Consider the following 23056-nt stretch of genomic DNA (forward strand, 5'->3'; position numbering starts at 1 on the left):
CCGAGGCATGTGGGATCTTCCTGAACCAGGGCTTGAACCCTTGTCCCCTGCATTGGCAGGTGGATTCTTAACCACTGCGCCACCAGGGAAGCCCCTGCTACTTTTTTTAATATTCTCTATCACAAATCTGAAATTGTTATTTTGCCAAAATGTTTGAAGTCAGTATTTAAAGTTACTTTCAGTGACTTGACTATTGTGACTTTATTGCAGACTTTTGAATCAGCTGTGCAAGAGAATGTCAGCATTAATGGGCAAGCATGGCAGGAAGCTTCAGACAATTACTTTATGGGTATGTGATTTCACTTTGTCCCTCTGTCATTCATTTCTGAGTTATTTTTGTGGCTAGTTTTATTTATTAATTTAATTTAATTTAATTTTATTTTTGGTCGTGCTGCGAGGCTTGCAGGGTCTTAGTTCCCCAACCAGGGATCAAACCTGTGCGGAGTCCTAACCACTGGACCCCCAGGGAATTCCCTCTAGTTTTATTTTGAGTGCTAATTCTTAATCCCCATTTTCAGTGTCACTTCTTTTAAAATTCCTTTAGTGGAAGAGTTCCTTTGCTGGAAAAAAGAGAAAAGTAATCTAGAAGACTATTGAGGTCATAAGCTGAGGCAAACACCGTAGTGGTTACTGTGATCCTTTATATTGATATATATACTATCTGGCATTCCCAACAAGACTTTCATCTGATTAAACTTCAGAAGTACCCGTGTCAATAGCTTATTGGAAAATACTGTAGAACTATCGCCAGATGAAGAAACAGGTCCAGAGAATCCCTATGCTTAATACTTTATAAATCAAGTTGTATTTTTACAAGTGATCCTTTGAGTAGATAGTGAAGTACTCTTAGAAATGTGAAGTTAAACTATAAAAGTACCATGTAAAGGATGAGGTCAGTATTTGTAGAAACCTCCTTGATAAAACAGAATATTTTCCTGGTGTAGAGCAGACTAGATTGTACCCTAACTAATGATGTTGACATATCTAAAGAAAAAGTTTTAATAGAAAGAAAATGGTTAGTGTAGGAAGGAAAAAATGTAGTAGAAAAAGAGTGATCAGTGTGGGAAGAGAGGCAGAACTCTCCAGCAATGTCCAGGAGAAGGGCTGCCCCGATAAGAGGACTGGAGTGTCTTGTTGGTCCCCATAGTAATCGTATGGAGATTTGACCAGCATAGATTGATATCACTGCTAGCTGTTCAGCTTAACCACTTATACCCTTGAGCTTATTCCAAGCCCATCAGGATACCCTTGAGCTTATTCCAAGCCCATCAAGTAATTCTCTGTGGCTATAATTTTTCTCCTCAACATTAAGATAATTCTTTGCCCAGAAGACTTCACTGTTTAATCCTCGGCATTATTATAGTTGTCTCTTCAAAGTCACCAAAGTTCACTTTCCGGTTTATATATTAAAATGGAAAAAATAACGTCAGATTTTCCAAATATTATCAGAGTGATTGCCAATTAGTGGGGGAGGGGCAGTGTATCATAATCACCTCGGAGTATTTTCAAACTACACAGCTTCTACTGTGTGTTCAGCTGACTCTTGTTCTTTGAAGTTCACTTTGGAATCGCTTTATTGATTGGTCCAGACTGCCTTCAGCAGTATGATTCATCAGTTTATAGATTAACATGTATTTTCTGACAGGTTGGCAGCCTGGGTAGATGGCTCTGAAGTGTGGATATTCTCTATCCCTTTTCCCCCTTATAACTCTGAGGGGAAATAGCTGAGAATACTACATTTTTACCTTCTTTCATGGGCACTTGATAAATGCCAGACACTGCCAAATTCCAGGAAATAGATGAAAAGATATGGTTCTTACCATTTAGGAGCTCATCACTAAGGGAAGGAAATAGACAAAGAATCACTATTACTCTTCAGGAAGTAGGAGAAGACGTAACAGAGTAGGTTGTTGTTAAAGGAAATGCGTTTAATAAGTAAGCGTGTGCTAGACAGAAAGGAGGTAGGAAGGACATTTGAAGCAAAGAGAAAAGCATATGCAAAGGCACAAAGGAGTGATATGTTTGCAAAATGTCAGCAGTGAATTGGGAATGCTAATGACAGATGTGGCCAGAAAGATAAGTTGGGACCAGATCACAAAAAACCCTGTAGGATATGCTGAGGAATCTGCACTTTATCCTGTAGGTAATAGGAAGCTGGTGAAGGTTTTTAAAGTAAAATTACAGTAGTCCCTTCTTATCTGAGGGGGATGGGTTCCAGGACGCCCAGTGGATGCCTGAAATCTCAGATACTACCAAACCCTATATCTACTATTTTTAAAAAAATTTTATTGAAGTATAGTTGATTTACAATGTTGTGTTAATTTTTTCTGTACAGCAAAGTGACTCAGTTATACATATATGTATATTCTTTTTCATATTCTTTTCCATTATTGTTTGTCACAGGATATTGAATATAGTTCCCAGTGCTATACAGTACGACCTTGTTGTTTATCCATCCTATATATATCTATGATAGAGTTTAATTTAGAAATCAGGCACAGCAAGAGATTAACAGCTATAACTAATAATAAAATAGAACAATTATAATAATACACTATAATGCAAGTTATGTGAATATGATCTCTCTCCCTCGTTCTCAGAATATCTTATTGTACAAATTTAATGCCTTCTCCATCTTAACTAAGGACGTATCATGCAATATGGCTGTAACTTTTGGAATTTGAGGTACGACAACAAAGCTAGTACGGATTTCTTTTTCCTTCTTCACAGTTTCATGGATAGAAGATTTATTCTTACTGTCAATCTTAGCAACTTCAGCATAAAATTTTTTTCCTTTATTAAGTTGTGAACTTTCACCTTTTCATTTAACGGAAGCACAGCTTCTCTTTGCCATATTTGAATTGCCAGCATCACTACTCTTGTGCTTTGGGCCCATTATTAAGTATCAATAAAATAAGGGTTACTTGAAAACAAGCACCACGATACTGCAGCAATGGCTTCCAAGTCACTAAGGGGCAGGATACACTGGACAAAGGGATGATTCATGTCCTGGGTGGGACAGAGCAGGATGTTGCGAGATTTCATCATGCCACTCAGAATGGCGCACAATTTAAAACTTATAAATTTTCCATGTAATATTTTCAGACCATGGTTGACCATGGGTAACTGAAACTGCAGAAAATGAAACCACAGATAAGGGTGCACTACTATAACAAGAAAAGGCTTGTGTTTTAGAAAGCTAACTGCTGGCTGTGTGGGAGCAGATTGGAGAAGGGAGAAATTCCAGGGAGAACCTCTAAGACCTTAGGATGTTATTGCAGTAATATACCAAAAGGTGGTGAAGACTTACCCTAAGAAAGGAGAGAAGAGGACGGGTTCAAGAGATGTTAGCAGGTAGAATTAATAGGATCTGTGTCTGATCTGATACATAGAATCAATAAGTAAGCTTCACAAGGGCAGAGGTTTTTGTCTGTTTTGTTCATTGAGATCATTGTGCAAATGAGTGAATGAATAAAGAATGAATGAATGTACAAATGAAACCAACTTTCTCCTTGCCCCTCTACCCTGAAAGGAATTGAATTCAGAAGGCTGGACCTGACACATTTAAGAATTAAAAGATAAGTTCTTGAGAGCAGGGATTATATATTTTTTTCTCATCACTATGTTTTCAATACTTGGCTAGGCACACAGTACATATTTGTTAGATTAATGACAAATTCTTCCCTGCTCAAATTTATATATTTCAGTTTTGTAGCTTTATCATTAGGTGGCGCTAAGAAACCGTTTTCTTCTCTACATGGAAGATTTAGCTGGGAGACTTGTTTTTTTAAACTGATTGTGAAATAGTTACAATATTCCTTTCAGGCTAGTGATTGAACTTTTTAAATAAATTAAAATATAGGGAAGACTGCTCATTTAAATGAGTATTCAAAGTAAGAAATGACTATATTTTATAATACTCTCAGAAGAAGTAATTTAATTGGACTTGGTGAATATTATTTTCACGAATGCAAGGCCATACATGATATATACCTCATTAATCTTTATGATATATATGTTTATGCTGATGTATGTCAGCAGTGTCTCAAAACGTTCTCAAAATGTGTAACATGTTTCAGACTTCTCCCTAATGAAGCTCTACTCAATAAAATAAATAGATCTATTTCTATGATAGACTTTGACATAGCAGAACACAAATGACGTAAGACCAGTTAAGCTGAGGACCTAGCTCTTTAGTATTTTTAGCTACTTAATATTTGCTACTTTTTAAAGTGATTTTCAAAATAAAGTTGATGTATCCCCTGCATTCATTTCATCTGGGGTGCTTAATTTCTGGGCCCCATTCCAGAGAACTCTACTAGGAATCAAAATTTCTGCACTTCTCCTTACCAAAGAGTATGTACTGTGTGATTTCATTTATATAAAATTCTAGGAAATGAAAACTAGAATATAGTGACAAAAATTTGATCGGTGATTGCCTGGGGATAGAGAGCAGTTTGGGAGGAGCAGGAGGGAGAGATTACAAGGGAGCATTAGGAAACTTAGGGGTGATGATTGTGTTCATTATCTTGACTGTAGTGGTGGTTTCAAGGGTATACACATATGTCAAAACTTATCAAATCGTATACTTTAAATATGTGCAGCTCACTGTATGACAGATATACCTCAATAAAGCTGTTTTTTAAAAAGTAAAAAAATATGTCTGCACTTCTGACAAGTTCCCCTGGTGATTATTCATTCTTTCAGAGTTTGAGAATCAGTACATTTGACTCTTGAACAGCTCAGGTTTGAACTGCAAGAGTCCACTCATACAGGGATTTTTTTCACCAAATACAGTACGACACCATTTGTAGTTGGTTGAATCCACAGATGTGGAAACTCTAAAGTTTCCACAGAGGGCAAACTATAAAGTTACGCTTGGATTTTTGACGGCAAGGATGGTTGGTGTCCCTAACCTCCACGTTGTGCAAGGGTCAACTGTACTTTAAAACATAGGAAAGCAACTGACAAGATAGCTTTAGCCAAATCAAAGAAACTCTAAAGTCACCATATCTTTTATGTTTTCCTGCCATTTATCCAGTTGTACCTGATTCAAATCTAGCTACTCCACTCACTGCTATTGTCACTGCTTTGGTTCACCACATGACACAGTCAAAACTTATTAGCATCCCTGATGTTAAATGTTCTTTACAGTGTGGCTCTTCTATATATTATCATCCTTTTTTCCTTATACTTTAACCTGCAGCCATTTAGATCTTTTTCTGTTTCCTAAAGACTCTTTGATCTTGCAGATACTGTTTTCTCTGCCTCAAATGCATCTCCCTATTATTTTTTTCCCTACCTTTTTTTATGCAGTGGATTTACACTTATATTTCAAGTTCCAAATCAAATGTTATTTTCTCTTTAAAGTCTTAAATTCCCAAGGCAGAGTTAGTGTTCCACTGTTCTTTGTCCAGGTAGCATTTTGTTCATACCTCTACTGTATTTATTCAGTTGTTTTGCAGTTGTATGTCTGTTTCTTCCAGTGAACCGTGAGCTCTTAGAGAACAGGGATTATGTTCTGTTCATCTTTGTATTTCTCTGATTTAGGCTTGGCTTCCCATAGGGGCTCAGTAAGTAATCGACTGTTCAATGAATAAATGAATCAGTTACCAAAGTGGAGCATCCATTAACTTGCCATATTTTCCTTAAATTTTGTGTTTTCTAAATTTAGTTTATTATGTTACATTTTCATATAGAATATTAAAAAATGTGTTTAAGGAATTTTTTGATATTATTTTTCCCTCGAAATAGATTCTGATATCAAAGTCCTTGAAGACCAGTTTGATGAAATCATAGTCGATATAGCCACAAAACGTAAGCAGTATCCCAGAAAGATCCTTGAATGTGTCATCAAAATCATAAAAGCAAAACAAGAAATTCTGGTAAGATGATTTACCTTTAAAATAGTAAATTTTATGTAATGTCTATTTTACTACAGTAAAAAAATTAAAGTATGAGATCCAAGTGGAGGTAAGTGACATTTTGTTTTCTTTGTCTTTCTTGCCTCAGTTGCTACTGTTTGTCTCCTTCAGAGTCACACTAGGTTTTGAATACAGCTGATGATAAAATAAAATAGAATTTGAAGATAGAAGACTGACAGTGACTTAATTCTGAGACCAGGAGGGAAAAAGAAATGTATTTTTTAAGCCTTTTCCTTCTATCCGTCATTTGTGTTTGGCACATTATTTGTATATGTTTATGTATTTTGGAAGACCCTTTAGTTAAATCGATGATGAAGATTGACTACCTGTTTTTTAACAACAAAATTTGCTTTATGAATTGTGTATAATTTGTTTTGTTCCAAAAATCATGATGAGGTGGAAGTAGGTTTGCTGGGAATGGCATTGCCTGTGGAGTGAGACATACATGTTGCTTTCGATTGTGCTTTACTTTTTGTCATTAGTTTTTGAAATTAGCATACTTTCACATATAAATTTTCTAGTTGCTTTCCTTTCAGGAATTGTTTTAGAGAGTGAAGACAGGTACTTTCTCTAAAACATTTTAGTTATCATTCTGTGAGAAAAAAATAATTATAAGCAAAATTTTTCATTTTTTTCTTCCATAGAAGTCAGTCCTCCAAGAAATACCCCACTCCCTTTGCCTCATCCACTTTTAAAGTTTCCTCGGGAAAAACATTCAAAATGTATTTATTTTCCAGCATCTCCCTCTCTATTACTACCCTTCCTCCCCCACCCAAACCTAGTAATCAGTATTGCATAAAAGAAAGGAAGTTGGCCGGCCTAGGTGGGGTACTGCTGTGGAAGTTTAAAATTGATGCAAAATGGTTGGGGTAAGGATACTAAAGACAGCTTTTTTAAAAAACAAACAAACAACAACAACAGTAACAAAAACTTTTTGGCTTCTGCTACTTTGGGCAAGAGAAAGGAGAGACATTCTTCTCTTTCTTTTTGCCTGAATTTTGGATCCCGTTCTTATAGTTCTGCTATTGCAGTCCCAGTGTATCACAGGATACGTAGGTAGGCATTAGTGTGCTGATATGGTAGTGGCCTGGCCACGTTTTTGGTTTTTTTTTTTCTGGCCACTTTTTAAAACAGTTTCTGTGGGACTATGAGTTCTGAGTTCTAAACACTTCTTAAAATGAACTTTTGAAAAACAGTCCATTCATAATTTGAAAACTACCTTGTACTTTATAAACACAAGATTCCATCTCTATGCCTCTAATTTGCTTGATTGCTTTTCTTATGCTTTTTGTTTTTCCTGGGTTTTTCTTTTGGCTGCACTTTAGTTCCTTGACCAGGGATTGAACCCTGACCCTCAGCAACAAAAGCGTGGAGTCCTAACCACTGGACCACCAGGGAATTCCCTCTTATGCTTTTTTATGGTGCTATATCTTAGTGTATGCAGTAGGTGGCAATACTATAAAAGGTATAATTCAGTCTTAGTTTGATCTTTTCTTTTCTCCTCCCTTTCCTACAGATTTTCAGGATCTAATTTTGGGGTTTTTTGTTTGTTTTTGTTTTTTTAGCAAAAGAATGGTACTACTGACTAATAATATATTTGCTTATATAAACTGAAGAAAATGTTTGTATGAGGCACTAAGTTGTTAAATTAAATCTATTTTAATTTATTTTATGTTTAGAAGCAATACCACCCTGTGGTACATTCACTGGACCTAAAACATGACCCTGATCCAGGTGAGTCAGTGTTTATGGTAAAAGTTAAGCATGAGCTTGTAATTTTCAGGAGTTCCTGATACTCTTTTAAAGGTTTCAGCATCAAGGGTATCTTCCCTTTGATGCTCTAACTCACTACCAGTCATCAGTGTTTAACTCTTTTTTTCACTTAGGATTATAAGAACTTGGTCTAAACCTTCCAACTCAGAATCTCCAGGACTAGGACCCAGGAATCTGGACTTTTATTAAGCACTCTCCTGACCTAGACTATTATAACACCTTGTCAATCTCTAACTTCTGTTATAATACCCTCCCATCTCTAATGCTATTAAACCATCCATTCTTTGCATTACAGCCAAAGTTATACTATTAAAGCACTCATGGTGTCTCTCCTTAGTGTGATAACCATCACTGGTTTCTCATTATTTACAGAATAAAATCCAACAAAAATATAATGTTGAACTTAAGAAGAGATACATACACTTGTTATGCCTTTGAACTCAATTCTGTTTCCACTTAGGTGCATCCTCTAAATCACAAAGAAATAAAATTTATACCAATTTTGTAAATCCAGCAATAGAACTGACTTTGCTAAAAATGTGGATCATATGTATTTTTAAATGACTGTATTCTCACATTTAAAAATTTCTAGCAGTTTTCTTGAGACCTTTTGAAATTTGCCTTTGGTGCTCAAAAGTACCATTTCTGAAATATCAGTGAAACAGTTAAGACCTTCATTTATTTGTATGGGATTTCTATACATATGGCTTTGAGTACCTCACCCTTGTTGAATTCTGATTTACTTTCTAACATGTCCCCTTGCCCTTCGTAAGTGTCCCAAGCCACTGGGATAAACTGAGAGGGGGAAGTAAAGATACTCTGAAATTGGTTAAAATCACAGCACTCACTGTATTTGATAATAAAAATTGACCTAGGACCTAACACTTAATTGTCATGGTTCACTAAAAAGGATTAGTTGCCAAAATGCAGTGGTTGACATATACTTGTTTTGGTTTTGAACAACAAAAAAATAATAATTGAAAAATGTGTTGTCACAATATACTCAAGTATTACTTTTTAACTATAGTTAATTCTCCAAAGAAACTTGGTTAACCTTTTTATCTTAGGAGGGAAAACAGGTTTATTTAAATGATCCTTTGACAGTCTATGTGATTTTCTTCCTACCATTCCAGTTATGTAGTATTAGTGGAAAAATCTTCTTTGTCATGTGATTCTGACTTAACAGTTAAGCAAATAATTAGAATCTATCTTTTGGATAAATTTTGAGATTTTTGTCATTATACATTTTCATAATGTTTATAAGCTTAGAATAGCAGCAGCTCTTTAAGCACAGCAAAATTAACTTATTGTTTTATTAGCTGGATGTCCTTGGGCAAGTCACTTGACTTCAAGCCTCAGTTCCCAGGGGGAACTCTGGGGGATATGGAGATAAAAAAGATTCTCCCCGTAAAGAGCTTATGTCTGAGTAGAAATAAGAGATAAACATAAAACAGGATTCTTTCATGCTCTCCAACTGATTCCTTTCCCGGTTTTCTCCATCCGAGTAAACAGCACCTTCTCCTACGTACTGCTTTAGTGAGAAGTCAACTTTGATTCTTTCCTCTCCTGAACTCCTCATCTACAATCCATCAATAAGTCCTACAAATTACTCCTTTGAAATATAATCTCACATTCATCCACTTCTCTTCACCTCTCTATTATCACCTCTAATCTAGGTCACCATCACTCTAGCCAGGATTTGTAGACGTGCTTTCCTGAAGGTCTTCTGTTTCACTCTTATTCTCTTCCAATCCATTGCATGCACCTCAAGCAGAGTTGATTTTTTAAAAAATTCTTTGAAAATTTCAAACATATAGAAAACATGGAGTATAACATAATGAACATCTTTGTATTTACCACTTATTTTTAAGGGCTATTCAAATTTGCCAAACTTGGGTCAGACCTTCTTAGGAATTAAAAGATATGGATACAGTTGAAACTTTCTTTGTACCCTTCACCATCCCATTCCACTCCCTCTTACTTCAGAAGTAACCACCATCCTCAAGGTTAGTGGACCGTTCCTATCCATGTTTTTATGCTTTTATTGATACTTCATCAATGTATCCATAAACAATGTATGGCATTTGTTTTAAAATTTTACATATATTGTATCATACCAGTCATATCATTCTGCAACTTATTTTCCCCCCTCAATATTTTATACACACATATCTCTCTATTCATTTAGTTTCTAAATAATATTCCTGAGTATGAATACACCTCTGTAAATCCATTCCTCTACTGAGGGACACTTAGTTTCTTTTTTTTTTTTTTGGCTGTTATAAACAATATTACAATGAATATTTTTATACCTGTGTCCTTGTAAAGTGTAAATATGTCACATATTTTGTGGGGTAGATTTCTGAAAGCAAAATTTCTAGGTCCACAGGGCTTGTCTCTGTTCAGCTTTATTACATATGAGCTTTACTACCCCTCCAAAAGAGTCGTATCAGTTTACCGTCCTGCCAGCAGTGTTTGAAAGTTCTTGCTTCTCTACATTTTGCCAACAATTATTACTGTCAGGGTTTCTGTATTTTTTTTTTTCTGCCAATTTGATGGACGTGCGATAGTATTTAAAGTGAGGTTGAGCATCCTTGAATTCCCTATTTATATTCTTTGCCCGTTTTTTGGTTGGGTTATTTGAATTTTCCTTATTCATTTCTAAGAGTCATATACACAGGCACATGAATGTACAGGCACATGAATGTACATGCACACATACATTATGGATATTTAGGTTATGAGCACTGTAAATATTTGCTCTAAATTTTTGGCTTGTCTTATAACTTTATAATGACATTTTATATATACTTACATAAGTTTTAATGTAGTCGGATTTACCAGAGTTTTTCCATTATAAATGCTCTTTCAGTGCCTTTAAGTGTCTATCTAAATGACATAAAGATCCTTTGTTATTTTATTTATAGACTTTTGATTATCATATTTAGGTCTTGAATGCAACTGAATTTTTAAAAAAATTTTATAAGGAAGGGATCTAATTTCTACTGTACTGGTAGCCAGTTGTCTTAGCATCATTTATTGAATAGTCCATCTCTTTTCCACTGCTTTGTAATGTCACTCTCTAATATACTAAGTTTCCATGTATTTGGGGGTCTGTTTCCGGGCTCTGTCTCTCTTTTTCTTTTTTTTTTTTTTTTCTGGGCCCGCGTCTTGTGGGATCTTAGTTCCCTGACCAGGGATTGAACCCTGGCCCTTGCCAGTGAAAATGTGGAGTCTTAGCCACTGGACCACCAGGGAATTCCTCTGGATTCTCTTTTAACGTTATTTGTTGACTTGGCTGTCTCAGCACCATTACCACACTTTTTAAGTTTCTGTAGTTTAAAAAGAAGTCTTGATATCTTGCAATTTCTTCCAAATTTTGTTGCCTGTTTTTGGCCTTTTACTCTTCCATAGGAATTGTTAGGATCAACTTGTAAAATTGCTTGAAAAATCTTATTGGGATTTGATTGGGATTGCATTTAATTTATAGATAAATTTGGAGAGAAGTGCCACGTTTACAATATATGTCTTCCCATTTGTGGACATATTATATCTCATTTTGGGTTTTTCAAAATGTCCTCCAATAGTGTTTTATAAACACATGTAATAAAGATGTTTATAAGAATGCTGCCTGCTTGCTATGTTGAAAACAGTGTTATTTAAGGGACTGGATCTGATAAGATATTCTGTAATGCATGTAGAGAAGTGTTTAAAGACATGTAATAAAGATGGTTTTAAGGAAAAAACAGTATTTTATAAATTTCTCCACATAGGTTTTACACATCTTTTATTTGTTCCTAGATACCTTTTTGTAGCTATTGTAAATAGTAATATTTTGGGATTGCACATTGTAATTGAATATTCCTGGTGTTTAGGAATACCGTCGATTTTTATTTGCTGAACTCTTGTTAGTTCTAATGGATTATCTAATTTCAACTAGATTTTTAAAAATGTAGATAATCATATCATTTGCAAGTAATGCTAGGTTTTATCTTTTTCCTAACTTTATACATGTTCTATTTTTGTCTTATTATTACATTGATTAGAGTCTCCATTATAAATATTTAGGGGATGCGGGAAGGATAAATCAGGAGTTTGGGATTAGCAGATACAAACTACTACATATAAAACAGATAAACAACAAGGTCCTAATGTATAGCACAGGGAACTATATTCAACGTCCTATAATAAACCATAATGGAAAAGAATATGAAAAAGAATATATATACATATGTATAACTGAATCAGCTTGCAGTACCCCAGAAACTAACACAGCATTATAAATCAACTATACTTCAACAAAAAAATTTTTAAGGAAAAAAAACCAAAAACTGAAAAAAAAAACAACCTCCAGTGTAATGTTGAATACTAGTAATGATAGTGGCCATGATATATATATATTTTTTAAATTTATTTTATTTATTTATTTTTGGCTGCGTTTGGTCTTCGTTGCTGCGCGGGCTTTCTCTAATTGTGGCGAGCAGGGGCTACTCTTGGTTACGGTGCGCGGGCTTCTCATTGCGGTGGCTTCTCTTGTTGTGGAGCCCGGGCTCTAGGTGAGCAGGCTTCAGTAGTTGCAGCGTGCAGGCACAGTGGTTGTGGCTCGCAGGCTCTAGAGTGCAGGCTCAGTAGTTGTGGTGCATGGGCTTAGTTGCTCCATGGCATGTGGGATCTTCCCAGACCAGGGCTCGAACCCATGTCCCCTGCATTGGCAGGCGGATTCTTAACCACTCCGCCACCAGGGAAGCCCAGTGGCCATGATATTTTAAAATTATGAATAAATGTTTAATTTTATTGAACACTTCTTTTGCATCAACTGAGATCATATACTTGTTTGACCAACTTTATTGAGGTATAGTTTACATATAATAAAATACATCAATTTTATGCATACAGTTTGAGTTTTGACAAATGTATACAACTATGTAACTGTGACCACAATTCAGATATAGAATTTTTCATCACTCATGAAGTTCCCTTATGCCCCTAGATCGTATGCTTTTTTGTCTCTAACTGTTAATATGGTGAGTTAACAGTGACAGATTTTTCTGATGGTTATCTTTGCATTCATAGAGAAAACCCCACACTCATTAGTATATTTTTTCTTTTATACACTTGAATTAAATTTACTTATACTCTATACCTGTATTTTATTTAGTATATTAACCTATAGTATATTTGCATCTGTAGTCACACAGAAAACAAACATGTGTTTTAAAACATACTGAACAGGCAGGAATAGAGACATAGACGTAGAGAATGGATGTGTGGACATGGTGGGGAGGGTGGGACGGGTTGGGAGATTGGGAGTGACATGTATACACTACCATGTGTAAAAAAGATGGCTGGCCTGAGCATGCTGTAAAGCACAGGAAGTTCAGCTCGGTGCTCTGTGACGACCTAGATGGGCAGGATGGAGGGTGGGGTGGGTGGGAAGTTCAAGAGGGGGGATATAGATATGCATATGGCTGATGCACTTCATTGTACAGTGGAAGCTGGCACAACATTGTGGAGCAATTATACAATAATAAGGAAAAAAATAATAGTAAAGCAGGTGAACTTCAGTGAAAAAAACAAACCATACTGTCCCTTTCCAGTTTTGTCATCAAGGTTATGCTGCCCTCACAAAACAGTTTCTAAATGTTGGAGGTTTTTTGTTCCTTGAAGAGTTGATAAGGTTCATGTATAAAACTGTGTGGGCCTGGGGTATGTATGGGGGTAAGTTTGACTTAACTGATTTAGTATACTTAATGGTTATTGATTTCTTCAGGTTTTTAATTTTTTCTTGAATCAAATTTGGTAATATTTGTTTGGAAAATAGTCTGTTTCATCCATGTGTTCAATATGTTGGTATGAAACTGTAGTAGTTGCTTGTAATTAAAAAAATTTGTTCCACATATGCTTATTTCTTAATGTTGTTTGTTTTTGCTTTTTATTTTTTCTTGATATCTTGCTCTAGATTTCTTTGTTTTTATTGGTCTTTGCAGAGAGTCAGCTTTTAGTTTTGCTGAGTTTCTCTATTGTTTTTTTACTTTTCTGGTTCCTTGAGTTCTGATCTTATCTTTAGTGTGGTCTTCCTGCTTTCTTGAGTTTTCTGTTATTTTTAGCTTCTTGAGTTAAACACTTAAGTTTACTTCAGTCTTATTTTTTAATAAATATGTTTAAGGATACATTTAGATTTATCTCTAAGTCCTGCTTTAGCCATATCCTCGAGACATGACATGTAGAACTTTCACAATTCAGCTCTGAATATTTTTTTGTTTCCAAATATAGGAGTTTTACTATTTTGCCTCTTTTTTGCCATCTATCATGTTGATAGATTTTTCTTTATTCTCTTATTTTCCTTTTTTCTGGTTTGGAAGCTATATGCTATGCTTCTTTTCCTTTAGTGTTACCTGTAAAATTTTAGCATACTATAATTTTAAAATTATCTAACACAGTCGGGAGTTATACAGTATTTCAAGTCCCCTCCTGGGCAAGAAAAGGACTTTATTACACATTACCCACTGAATAAGCATACCCCTCCCCCAATTTTCCTTCTTGTTTGTGTCTAGAACTTTAGTTCTTCTCTTGTTAAAAAACACTTCAATAGTTGCTACTTTTTTGCACTCAGTGATTAATTAAATTTATAGCAAAATGTTCCAAACTCTCTGTCATGGCTTCCTTCTAGGTTTACTACTCTGTTGATGGGTTCCTTAGGTACTTTGAGTAAAAGTCTGTGGGCGGTAGACTCTTAGTTTTTATTTCATGCTCTTGAATTTTGTTTTATTTACTTTCATGTACCATATGGAATATATTACATCATTATCTTTGACACTTATTTTTTTCTAGTGGCTTTATTGAGGTACAATTCATATACTATCCCGTTCACCCATTTAAAGTGTGCAACTCGATATTCACAGGGTTTTATGCAGCCATCACTATAATTAATTTTTAAACATTTTCATCACTTCAAAAAGAAACCCTACATTCTCCCCCTAATCTCTCATCCCTCTCCCTTGGCCCTAGGCAACCATTAATCTGCTTTCTATCTATATAGATTTGACTATTCTAGACATTTCTTATAAATTAAATCATGTAATATGTCATCCTTTAAGAATGCCTTCTTTGAATTAGCATGTTTTCAAGGTCCATGTTGTAGCATGTATCAGTATTTCATTTCTTTTTTTTGCCAAATATTCTATTTTATGGACATATCACATTTTATTTATCCATTTATCAATGTATAGCTATTCTTGAGTTGTTTCTACTTTTGGTTGTTATGAATAATTCTGCTATGAACATTTGTGTACAAGTTATTGTGTGGACATATGTTTACAGTTCTCTTGAGTATATATAGCTAGGAATGGGATTGCTGGATCATATGGGAACTCTATGTTTAGAGGAACTGTTGAACTGTTTTCCAAAGTGGCTGCCCCATTTCACATTTCCACCAGCAGTGTTCGAGGGTTCCAGTTCCTCCACATCCTCATCAGCTCTTGTTATTTTCTGTCTTTTTTTTTTTTAATTGGAGTAAAATTGTTATGTTAGTTTCTGCTGTACAGTGAAGTGAATCAGCTATATGTCTACCTATATCCCCACCCTCTTGGACCTCCCTCCCCCCTTCCCCCCCCCGCCCCCGGCCCTCCGCCATCTAGGTAATCACAGAACACAGAGCTGAGCTCCTGGTGCTATACAGCAGGTAGTGTATTTACACATGGTAGTGTATTTATGTCAAACCTAATCTCCCAATTCGTCCCACCCTCTCCTTCCCCCGCTGTGTCCCCATGTCTGTTCTCTACGTCTGTGTCTCTATTCCTGCCCTACAAATAGGTTCATCTGTACCATTTTTCTAGATTCCACATATATGCATTAATACGTGATACTTGTTTTTTTCTTTCTGGCTTATTCCACTCTGCATGACAGATTGTAGGTCCGTCCACATCTCTGCAAATGACCCAATTTTGTTCCTTTTTATGGCTGAGTAATATTCCATTGTACATATGTACCACATCTTCCTTATCCATTCATCTGTTGTTGGACATTTAGGTTGTTTCCGTGTCCTGTCTATTGTAAATAGTGCTGCAATGAACATTGGGGTACATGTGTCCTTTTTTTTTAAAATTTTTTTTTTTGGCTAAGTTGGGTCTTCATTGCTGCATGCAGGCTTCCTCTAGTTGCAGTGAGCAGGGGCTACTCTTCGTTGCGGTGTGTGGACTTATCATTGCAGTAGCCTCTTGTTATGGAGCATGGGCTCTAGGCACACAGTTTTCAGTAGTTGTGGATCAGGGACTCTAGAGTGCAGGCTCAGTATTTATGGTGCATGGGCTTAGTTGTTCCGTGTCTTGGACCAGGGCTCAAACCTGTGTCCCCTGCATTGACAGGTAGATTCTTAACCCTGCGCCACCAGGGAAGCCCTATGTGTCCTTTTGAATTATGGTTTTCTCGATATATGCCTAGTAGTGGGATTGCTGGGTCATATGGTAGTTCTATTTTTAGTTTTTTAAGGAACCTCCATACTGTTCTCCATAGTGGCTGTATCAATTTACATTCCCACCAACAGTGCAAAAGGGTTCCCTTTTCTCCACACCCTCTCCAGCATTTATTGTAGATTTTTTGATGATGGTCATTACAGCCGGTGTGAGGTGATACCTCATTGTAGTTTTGTTTTGTTTTGTTTTGTGTGATACGCAGGCCTCTCACTGCTGTGGCCTCTCCCGTTGCGGAGCACAGGCTCTGGACGCGCAGGCTCAGCGGCCATGGCTCACGGTCCCAGCCGCTCTGCGGCACGTGGGATCTTCCTGGACCGGGGCACGAACCCATGTCCTCTGCATCGGCAGGCAGACTCTCAACCACTGCGCCACCAGGGAAGCCCTAATTGCCATTTTTTTATAGATAATCTATTTTTTCTCTCCTGATTTTTCAGAATTCTTTTTGTATTCTTAATGTTCTGCACTTTTACCATAATGTGGCTAGATGTTTATTTTTATTTACGTAGCATGGTGCTTGAGGTGCACTTTTTTTTTTAAACGTTGAAAGGAACTTTATTGCTTTTTCTTCATTATGTATAAATGCATTCACATTCCACAAGTGTTAAAAGCGTAAGAAACAAATTTAAATCACACAAAATCATGTACTCAAGAGATAATCACTATTAACATGTTTATAACCAGTGACCAAGTATTATAATATATTGCTTGAGGCTACACCTTCAATCTACCTGAAGGTCTTGCTTCCTTTACCTTGAAAATTGAATCCAACTACTTCCTACCAAATCCATCTGTACTGCTGTTGTCCTTGTCACTGTATTCTCCTAGTGGGACTGCTACAGTAGTCTCCTCACTGGTCTCCTTCCATTTCAGTTTGCCACACAGCGGATTCTTTTTAAAGCATAATCCGATTATGTCACCCCCTGCTTAAAAGTCTCCAGTGGCTCCCCATCATACTTCCCTTGGTCTCTCTGACCTGGTCCCTGAGTGCTCCTCTTATTCCATCTCTGACCCCGGTTTCTTACCACTCTCACCTTTGTTTACTGAGCTCCAGCTACACTAGCATTCTTTCTGTTTCACCAAGAATGTGCCAAACACACAGTGGCCCTGTGGCTTTCACACTTGCTGCTCCCCCATTCCTATCTGAAACTTCATTCAGCTGTCTGTTCAAAGTATTACCTCATCAGAGAGGTCTTCCCTGACAATCTGTGTCAAATCCCCTACTGACCCACTTGGTCATACTCTATCACTTTAACCTGCTTTATTTCCCCCACTCCTTACTGACATTATGTAATTTCTGTTCATTTTATTGTCTTCATTCCTTCCCCCCGCCAAGGACTTTGTTTTGTCCACTTTTGTATCCCGTAGCTCTAAGATCATTATCTGACATAGCACACTCAGGAAATATTTATGAAATAAGTACATAATTATACATGTTCTTTTTAAATTAAAAAATAAGGATAGCATTTTATTTTTTGTTTTTGGCTTCCTTTCTCCTTTCCCATCTACTGCTCCTTCAGATGTCCAACATTAATCTGGTATGAATCCATTTATCCATTTTTCTCTTCTCATATAATCATATAGAAATACATATGTACTAGACATTTGGGGAGCATAATTTATTTTACAGAAAATTGATTTATGTATTCAGATTATCTACACCTGACTCTTCTAACCTAAGTATATGGGGGAATCCTCCAATTCAGCTGCCATAGATCTAACATTATTATTTTAAACTGTTTTATATTTTTATAATTAGTTTTTGTTTTGTTCTCTTAATAAGTGTAACCTTAATATAAACTTTTAAATAATCAGTGGTGTATATATAGTAGAAAATGAAAGTCCGCCATACTTGTCTTCCCAAGTCTATCTGATGCCACACACCTTCAAATAGATAACTACTGTAACTGTTTGATATGTCTAATTTTAGATCTTTATATCAGTGCATTTGTATGTGGGCAGATAGGCACAGGGAGTTTTGAGTTATTTATTTTTTATATATAAGTATTATACAATATATTATATTCCGTTATTTTTTTTCACTCAACTATGTAACATATAGTTCAGCTCTGTGCTGCTTATTGGTAATTTCTTTATGTTTTTGTACATATACACACAATTTTATTTAAATAGATCATACACATATTTTTTTGGTTTGGGTGGATTTTTTGTTTGTTTTGCTTGCTTCCTTTTTCTTCTCATCTTCCACTCAGATCTCTGTGTGTACTTTCAATCTGAGGACTCCCATCTTCTAGAAAATCTTTAACTTAATCATTCAACTTTGCTTCTTTATCATTTTTTCTATTTTTGTAGTATTCTTGTTTTTATTTCATAGCGTATTTTTTTTCTGTAATGTCTGTTATGATTTCCTTTAGCTATTGGAGGATCCTAAACCTTTAAAAATCATTTTCAGATTGCTCTATTTTTATTCCATCTGCAGCAGGTTCCTCTCCTTGACATTGGTTATAGTGGCTGTCTTTCATGGTTGTAATTTCTTCATGTATTTAAGAATTTTGCTTAGCAAGTGCTTCTTGACTAAGTTTTTCATGTGCTTATTTTCTTATTGCTGCTTTCCCCTCTTCCTGTCTAGTAGTTTTGTGGTTTCCTTCCGTCTGGCCCTTGAACAGTCCCAGGCTAGAACCATATCTTAAATTGACACTGTGGGGCCCCTGTTCCACTGCAATATTGGAGATAGTGGATCTAGTCACTAAGTCAGCAGGCAGCTTAATCTAGGCCTGGGCTTTGAGGTATTTTCTGCTTCCCATCAACTTCTAGTGTAGCTTTAAGTATGCTGCAGCTCCTTTCAGTGGTTAATGTCAGGTTTTTTTTTCCAGCCTCCTTTTCAGGGTAGGAAAACTCCATTTCAGCCCTTGGTTTGATTATGAGGTCGACTCTCCCCATTTCCTGCCCCTCTGGAGCACTTTGATCCTCTTTTATCTTGTGGGAAGCAAATTCCTGGTTACTTACTGCCTACCTACCATCTGCCTACCAGTGGATCTGCAACTTCAGCCTGACTTACAGCTTTTTCTCGTCTGCGTTTTTCTGGTTCAAAGAAATGTTTACTTTATATATGCTTTGGGATTTGTTTTTTTTAATTTTCTGTATTTATCCAATGGTGTTTTGGACAAAGGTGGGGAGTTTATGAACTTCCAAGACCAACTTGAATAAAAATCTAGGATACTCTTAAAAACACAAATCAACTTTAATTCCTTTGCTTAAAATCCTAAAATCTTCCAATTTTAAATATAATAGACTTCAAACTTCTCAGCATTCCTTTACATGACCTGGCTCCTCTAAATTCATTTCAGGCACTTTTTGCTGTAGCCCTAGACCCCATCTTTCAGTTCTTTGAAAGTACCTCACTTTCACATATGCTTCTTCCCAATGCTTCTTTTTTTTTAAATTGTTATTGAAATATAGTTGATTTACAATGTTGTGTTAGTTTCAGGCGTATAGCAAAGTGGCCTCTCTCTCTCTCTCTCTCTCTCTCTCTCTCTCTCTCTCTCTCTCTCTCTCTCTATATATATATATATATATATCCCTTTTTAGGTTCTTTTCCATTGTAGGTTATTATAAGATAATGAATAGAGTTCCCTGTGCTATACAGTAGGTCCTTATTGGTTATGTATTTTATATATAGTAGTGTGTATATTTTAATCCCAAACTCCTGATTTATTCCTCCTATCCTTTCCCCTTTGGTAACCAGAAGTTCGTTTTCTATGTCTGTGAGTCTTTTTCTGTTTTGTAAATAAATTCATTTGTATCATTTTTTTTAATTCCACATACAAGCAATATCATATGATATTTGTCTTTCTCTGTCTGACTTCACTTAGCATGATAATCTCTAGGTCTATCCATGTTGCTGCAAATGGCATTATTTCATTCTTTTTATGGTTGAGTAGTATTCCATTGTGTACATATACCACAGCTTCTTTATCCATTTATCTGTCAGTAGACACTTAGGTTGTTTTCATGTCTTGGCTATTATAAATAGTGCTGCTATGGACATTGGGATGCATGTGTCTTTTCAAATTATAGTTTTCTCCAAATAAATGCCCAGGAGTGGAATTGCTGGTAGCTCTATTTTTAGTTGTTTAAGAAATCTCTATACTGTTCTCCATAGTGGCTTCACCAATTTACATTCCCACCAGCAGTGTAGGAGGGTTCCCTTTTCTCCACACCCTCTCCAGCATTTATTATTTGTAGACTTTCTGATGATGGCCATTCTGACTGGTGTGAGGTGATACCTCATTATTGTTTTGATTTGCATTTCTTAAATAGTGATGTTGAGCATCTTTTCATGTGCCTGTTGGCCATCTGTATGCCATCTTTGGAGAAATGTCTGTTTAGGTATTCTGCTCATTTTTTTTTTAATCCGTTTATTTATTTTGGGCTGCATTGGGTCTTCGTTGCTGCTCGCTGCCTTTCTCTAGTTGCGGCAAGCGGGGGCTCCTCTTTGTTGCCGTGCGTGGACTTCTCATCGCGGTGGCTTCTATTGTTGCGGAGCACGGGCTCTAGGCATGCGGGCTTCAGTAGTTGTGGCTCACGGGCTCTAGAGCGCAGGCTTAGTAGTTGCGGCGCACGGGCTTAGTTGCTCCGCAGCATGTGGGCTCTTCCCGGACCAGGGCTCGAACCCGCGTCCCCTGCATTGGCAGGCGGATTCTTAACCACTGTCCCACCAGGGAAGTCCCTGGGCTCATTTTTTGATTGGGTGTTTTTTTGTTTGTTTTTGATATTGAGCCGTATGAGGTGTTTGTGTATTTTTGGAAATTAATCCCCTGTCGGTCACATAGTTTGCAAGTATTTCCTCCAGTTCCATAGGCTGTATTTTTGTTTTGTTGATGGTTTCCTTTGATGTGCAAAGCCTTTTAAGTTTAATTAGGTCCCATTTGTTTATTTTTGTTTTTATTTCCATTACTCTAGGAGACAAATCCAAAAAAAACATTGCTGTGATTTTTGTTAAAGGGTGTTCTGCCTATGTTTTCCTTTAGGAGTTTTATAGTATCCAGTCTTACATTTAGGTCTTTAATCCATTTTGAGTTTGCTTTTGTGTGTGGTGTTAGAGAATGTTCTAATTTCATTCTTTTACATGAAGCTGTCCAGTTTTCCCAGCACCACTTGTTGAAGAGACTGTCTTTTATCCATTGTACATTCTTGCCTCCTTTGTCATAGATTAATTAACCATAAGTGCGTAAGTTTATTTTCCCCAGGGCTTCTAAGGTTGACATCTTTTCAATTTTTCTTTCGCATTTAAAGGCTACCTCCTCAGAGGATCTTCCCTAACTACCCTAACTAAAATAGCCTCTCTCCAGTTCTCTATCATAACCCTTGTTTATTTCCTTAATATCATTTGTTACGATATGTATTTGTGTGTTTCTTTATGGTTTCTCACAAAACTGAAAGCTTCATGAGCTTTTTACTTTGTGTTTACATGATATAGTATCATGCTCAGTAAATACTTACTGCCTGATTATTATTCACCCATCCATTCAGCATATTTATTGAATGTCTACTATATGCCAGAACTGTTCTCACTGTGGAGGATGTAATGGTGAACAACACAGACAGGGTCCTTGCTCTGTGGAGCTTATGTTCTAGTGGGAGAAGAAAAGTATCAACAAATAGTAAAATAAATAAGTAAAATCAGTGTTACGGTGGTGTGTTTAGGTGATGGGAAACACTTTTCTGAGGAAGCAGCAAGAAGGAATTTACCTTGTGACAATCAAGAGGAAGAACTTTTCAGTTAGAGAGAAGAGCTAGAACAAGATTCGTAAGTTAAGAATGAGGTTGAGTGTAGAACAAGAGACCACTGAAGCTGTGGTGGAAGAAATAGAGGGAAAGAGCATTACAGGATAAGGTTAGAGACTTGGCTGAGACCAGGTAACACAAGCTAGGAGTTTGAAAGTATGTGGTAGCTTAAGACAGATGCAACTCTTCAGTATTGAAGGAGCTGGTGAGGTGCATGTGGGAGTGATTGCAGAGGATTACATACCTGCTACCTAGCAGGTGTGTTAAACAGATGTGTTTAAATTGTAGCAAAGTGTTATCTTCCAGAAAGTCATAAGTCACTGCTTAGTTTTTGGTTTCATTTTCACCAGGGATGGTACTTTTTAATTCATGGTTCTTATTCATGCCTTTGGTTACCCCTTTAGAAACTAGTACAAGCCAGACATCCTCTGTTATGCATGCTTGCTCATACATGCTCATAAAATACAGTGGAAATAGAAAGGAAGCATTCAGTTAATGCTTTTTTGCTGAATTTCTGAATTTGTGCAGGCTTTTGGAATTTCATGTTTCCTAGTTTAGTCAGTGCAATGACCTGAAAGCCAAACAAGGTTGATTACTCAATCTTTCATTTCCACTTTTTCATTTCCCTATGTTTTAGAAAGCAAGTGACTAGGGAAGGCAGTGTACTCAAGGGTGTATAACTTCCACATTTTTAAGAGCAAACTTTTTAATATCTTTGCAGCAATCTTTTAATTAACTATCTACTAATAGGATGAGTTTTCATTTGTCACTTATAATGTTTTGTGATCCTATTAGTAAAACTAATCATTGCTTCCATATCGTCATTTTTTAAAAGTTATTTGAAGTTTATCGATGAGACTCCCTTTTAATTATTTCCTGTCCTTCTCTAAACATGTAGTGATGACAAGGAGCTATTTTAAGTTTCTCTGTAGTAGACTTTATGATAGTTCCAGTTCTTTTGGTGACCCTACAAGCAGAGGACTTAGAGGCTGTTCCTCTTCTCTCCTAATAATGACTTGCTTAAGCCACTGCCAGAATACTTACAGGTAGTCACCCACTTACATTTCAGACATTCATATTTAATCTGAGCTTTGGAATTTGAATTGTATTTCCCCCCTGAAAAACAATTTACAAATGGTATTA

At 36.3% G+C, this 23056-nt stretch overlaps 1 protein-coding gene across 3 annotated transcripts in view; it reads left to right on the forward strand.

Moving 5' to 3' along the window:
• NSL1 (NSL1 component of MIS12 kinetochore complex) overlaps positions 1-23056 on the forward strand; it is a 37959-nt gene that overhangs the window by 1888 nt on the left and 13015 nt on the right. For all 3 annotated transcript variants that reach the window (XM_082679569.1, XM_082679570.1, XM_082679571.1), the window contains exons 2-4: positions 211-289; positions 5755-5885; positions 7604-7658. In XM_082679569.1, the coding sequence (XP_082535695.1) occupies positions 211-289; positions 5755-5885; positions 7604-7658 (265 nt within the window). The remainder of the gene's footprint in view (positions 1-210; positions 290-5754; positions 5886-7603; positions 7659-23056) is intronic.

This window comes from Grampus griseus (genome assembly GCF_964374135.1).
Source record: "Grampus griseus genome assembly, chromosome: 1".
Taxonomy (NCBI): Eukaryota; Metazoa; Chordata; class Mammalia; order Artiodactyla; family Delphinidae; genus Grampus; species Grampus griseus.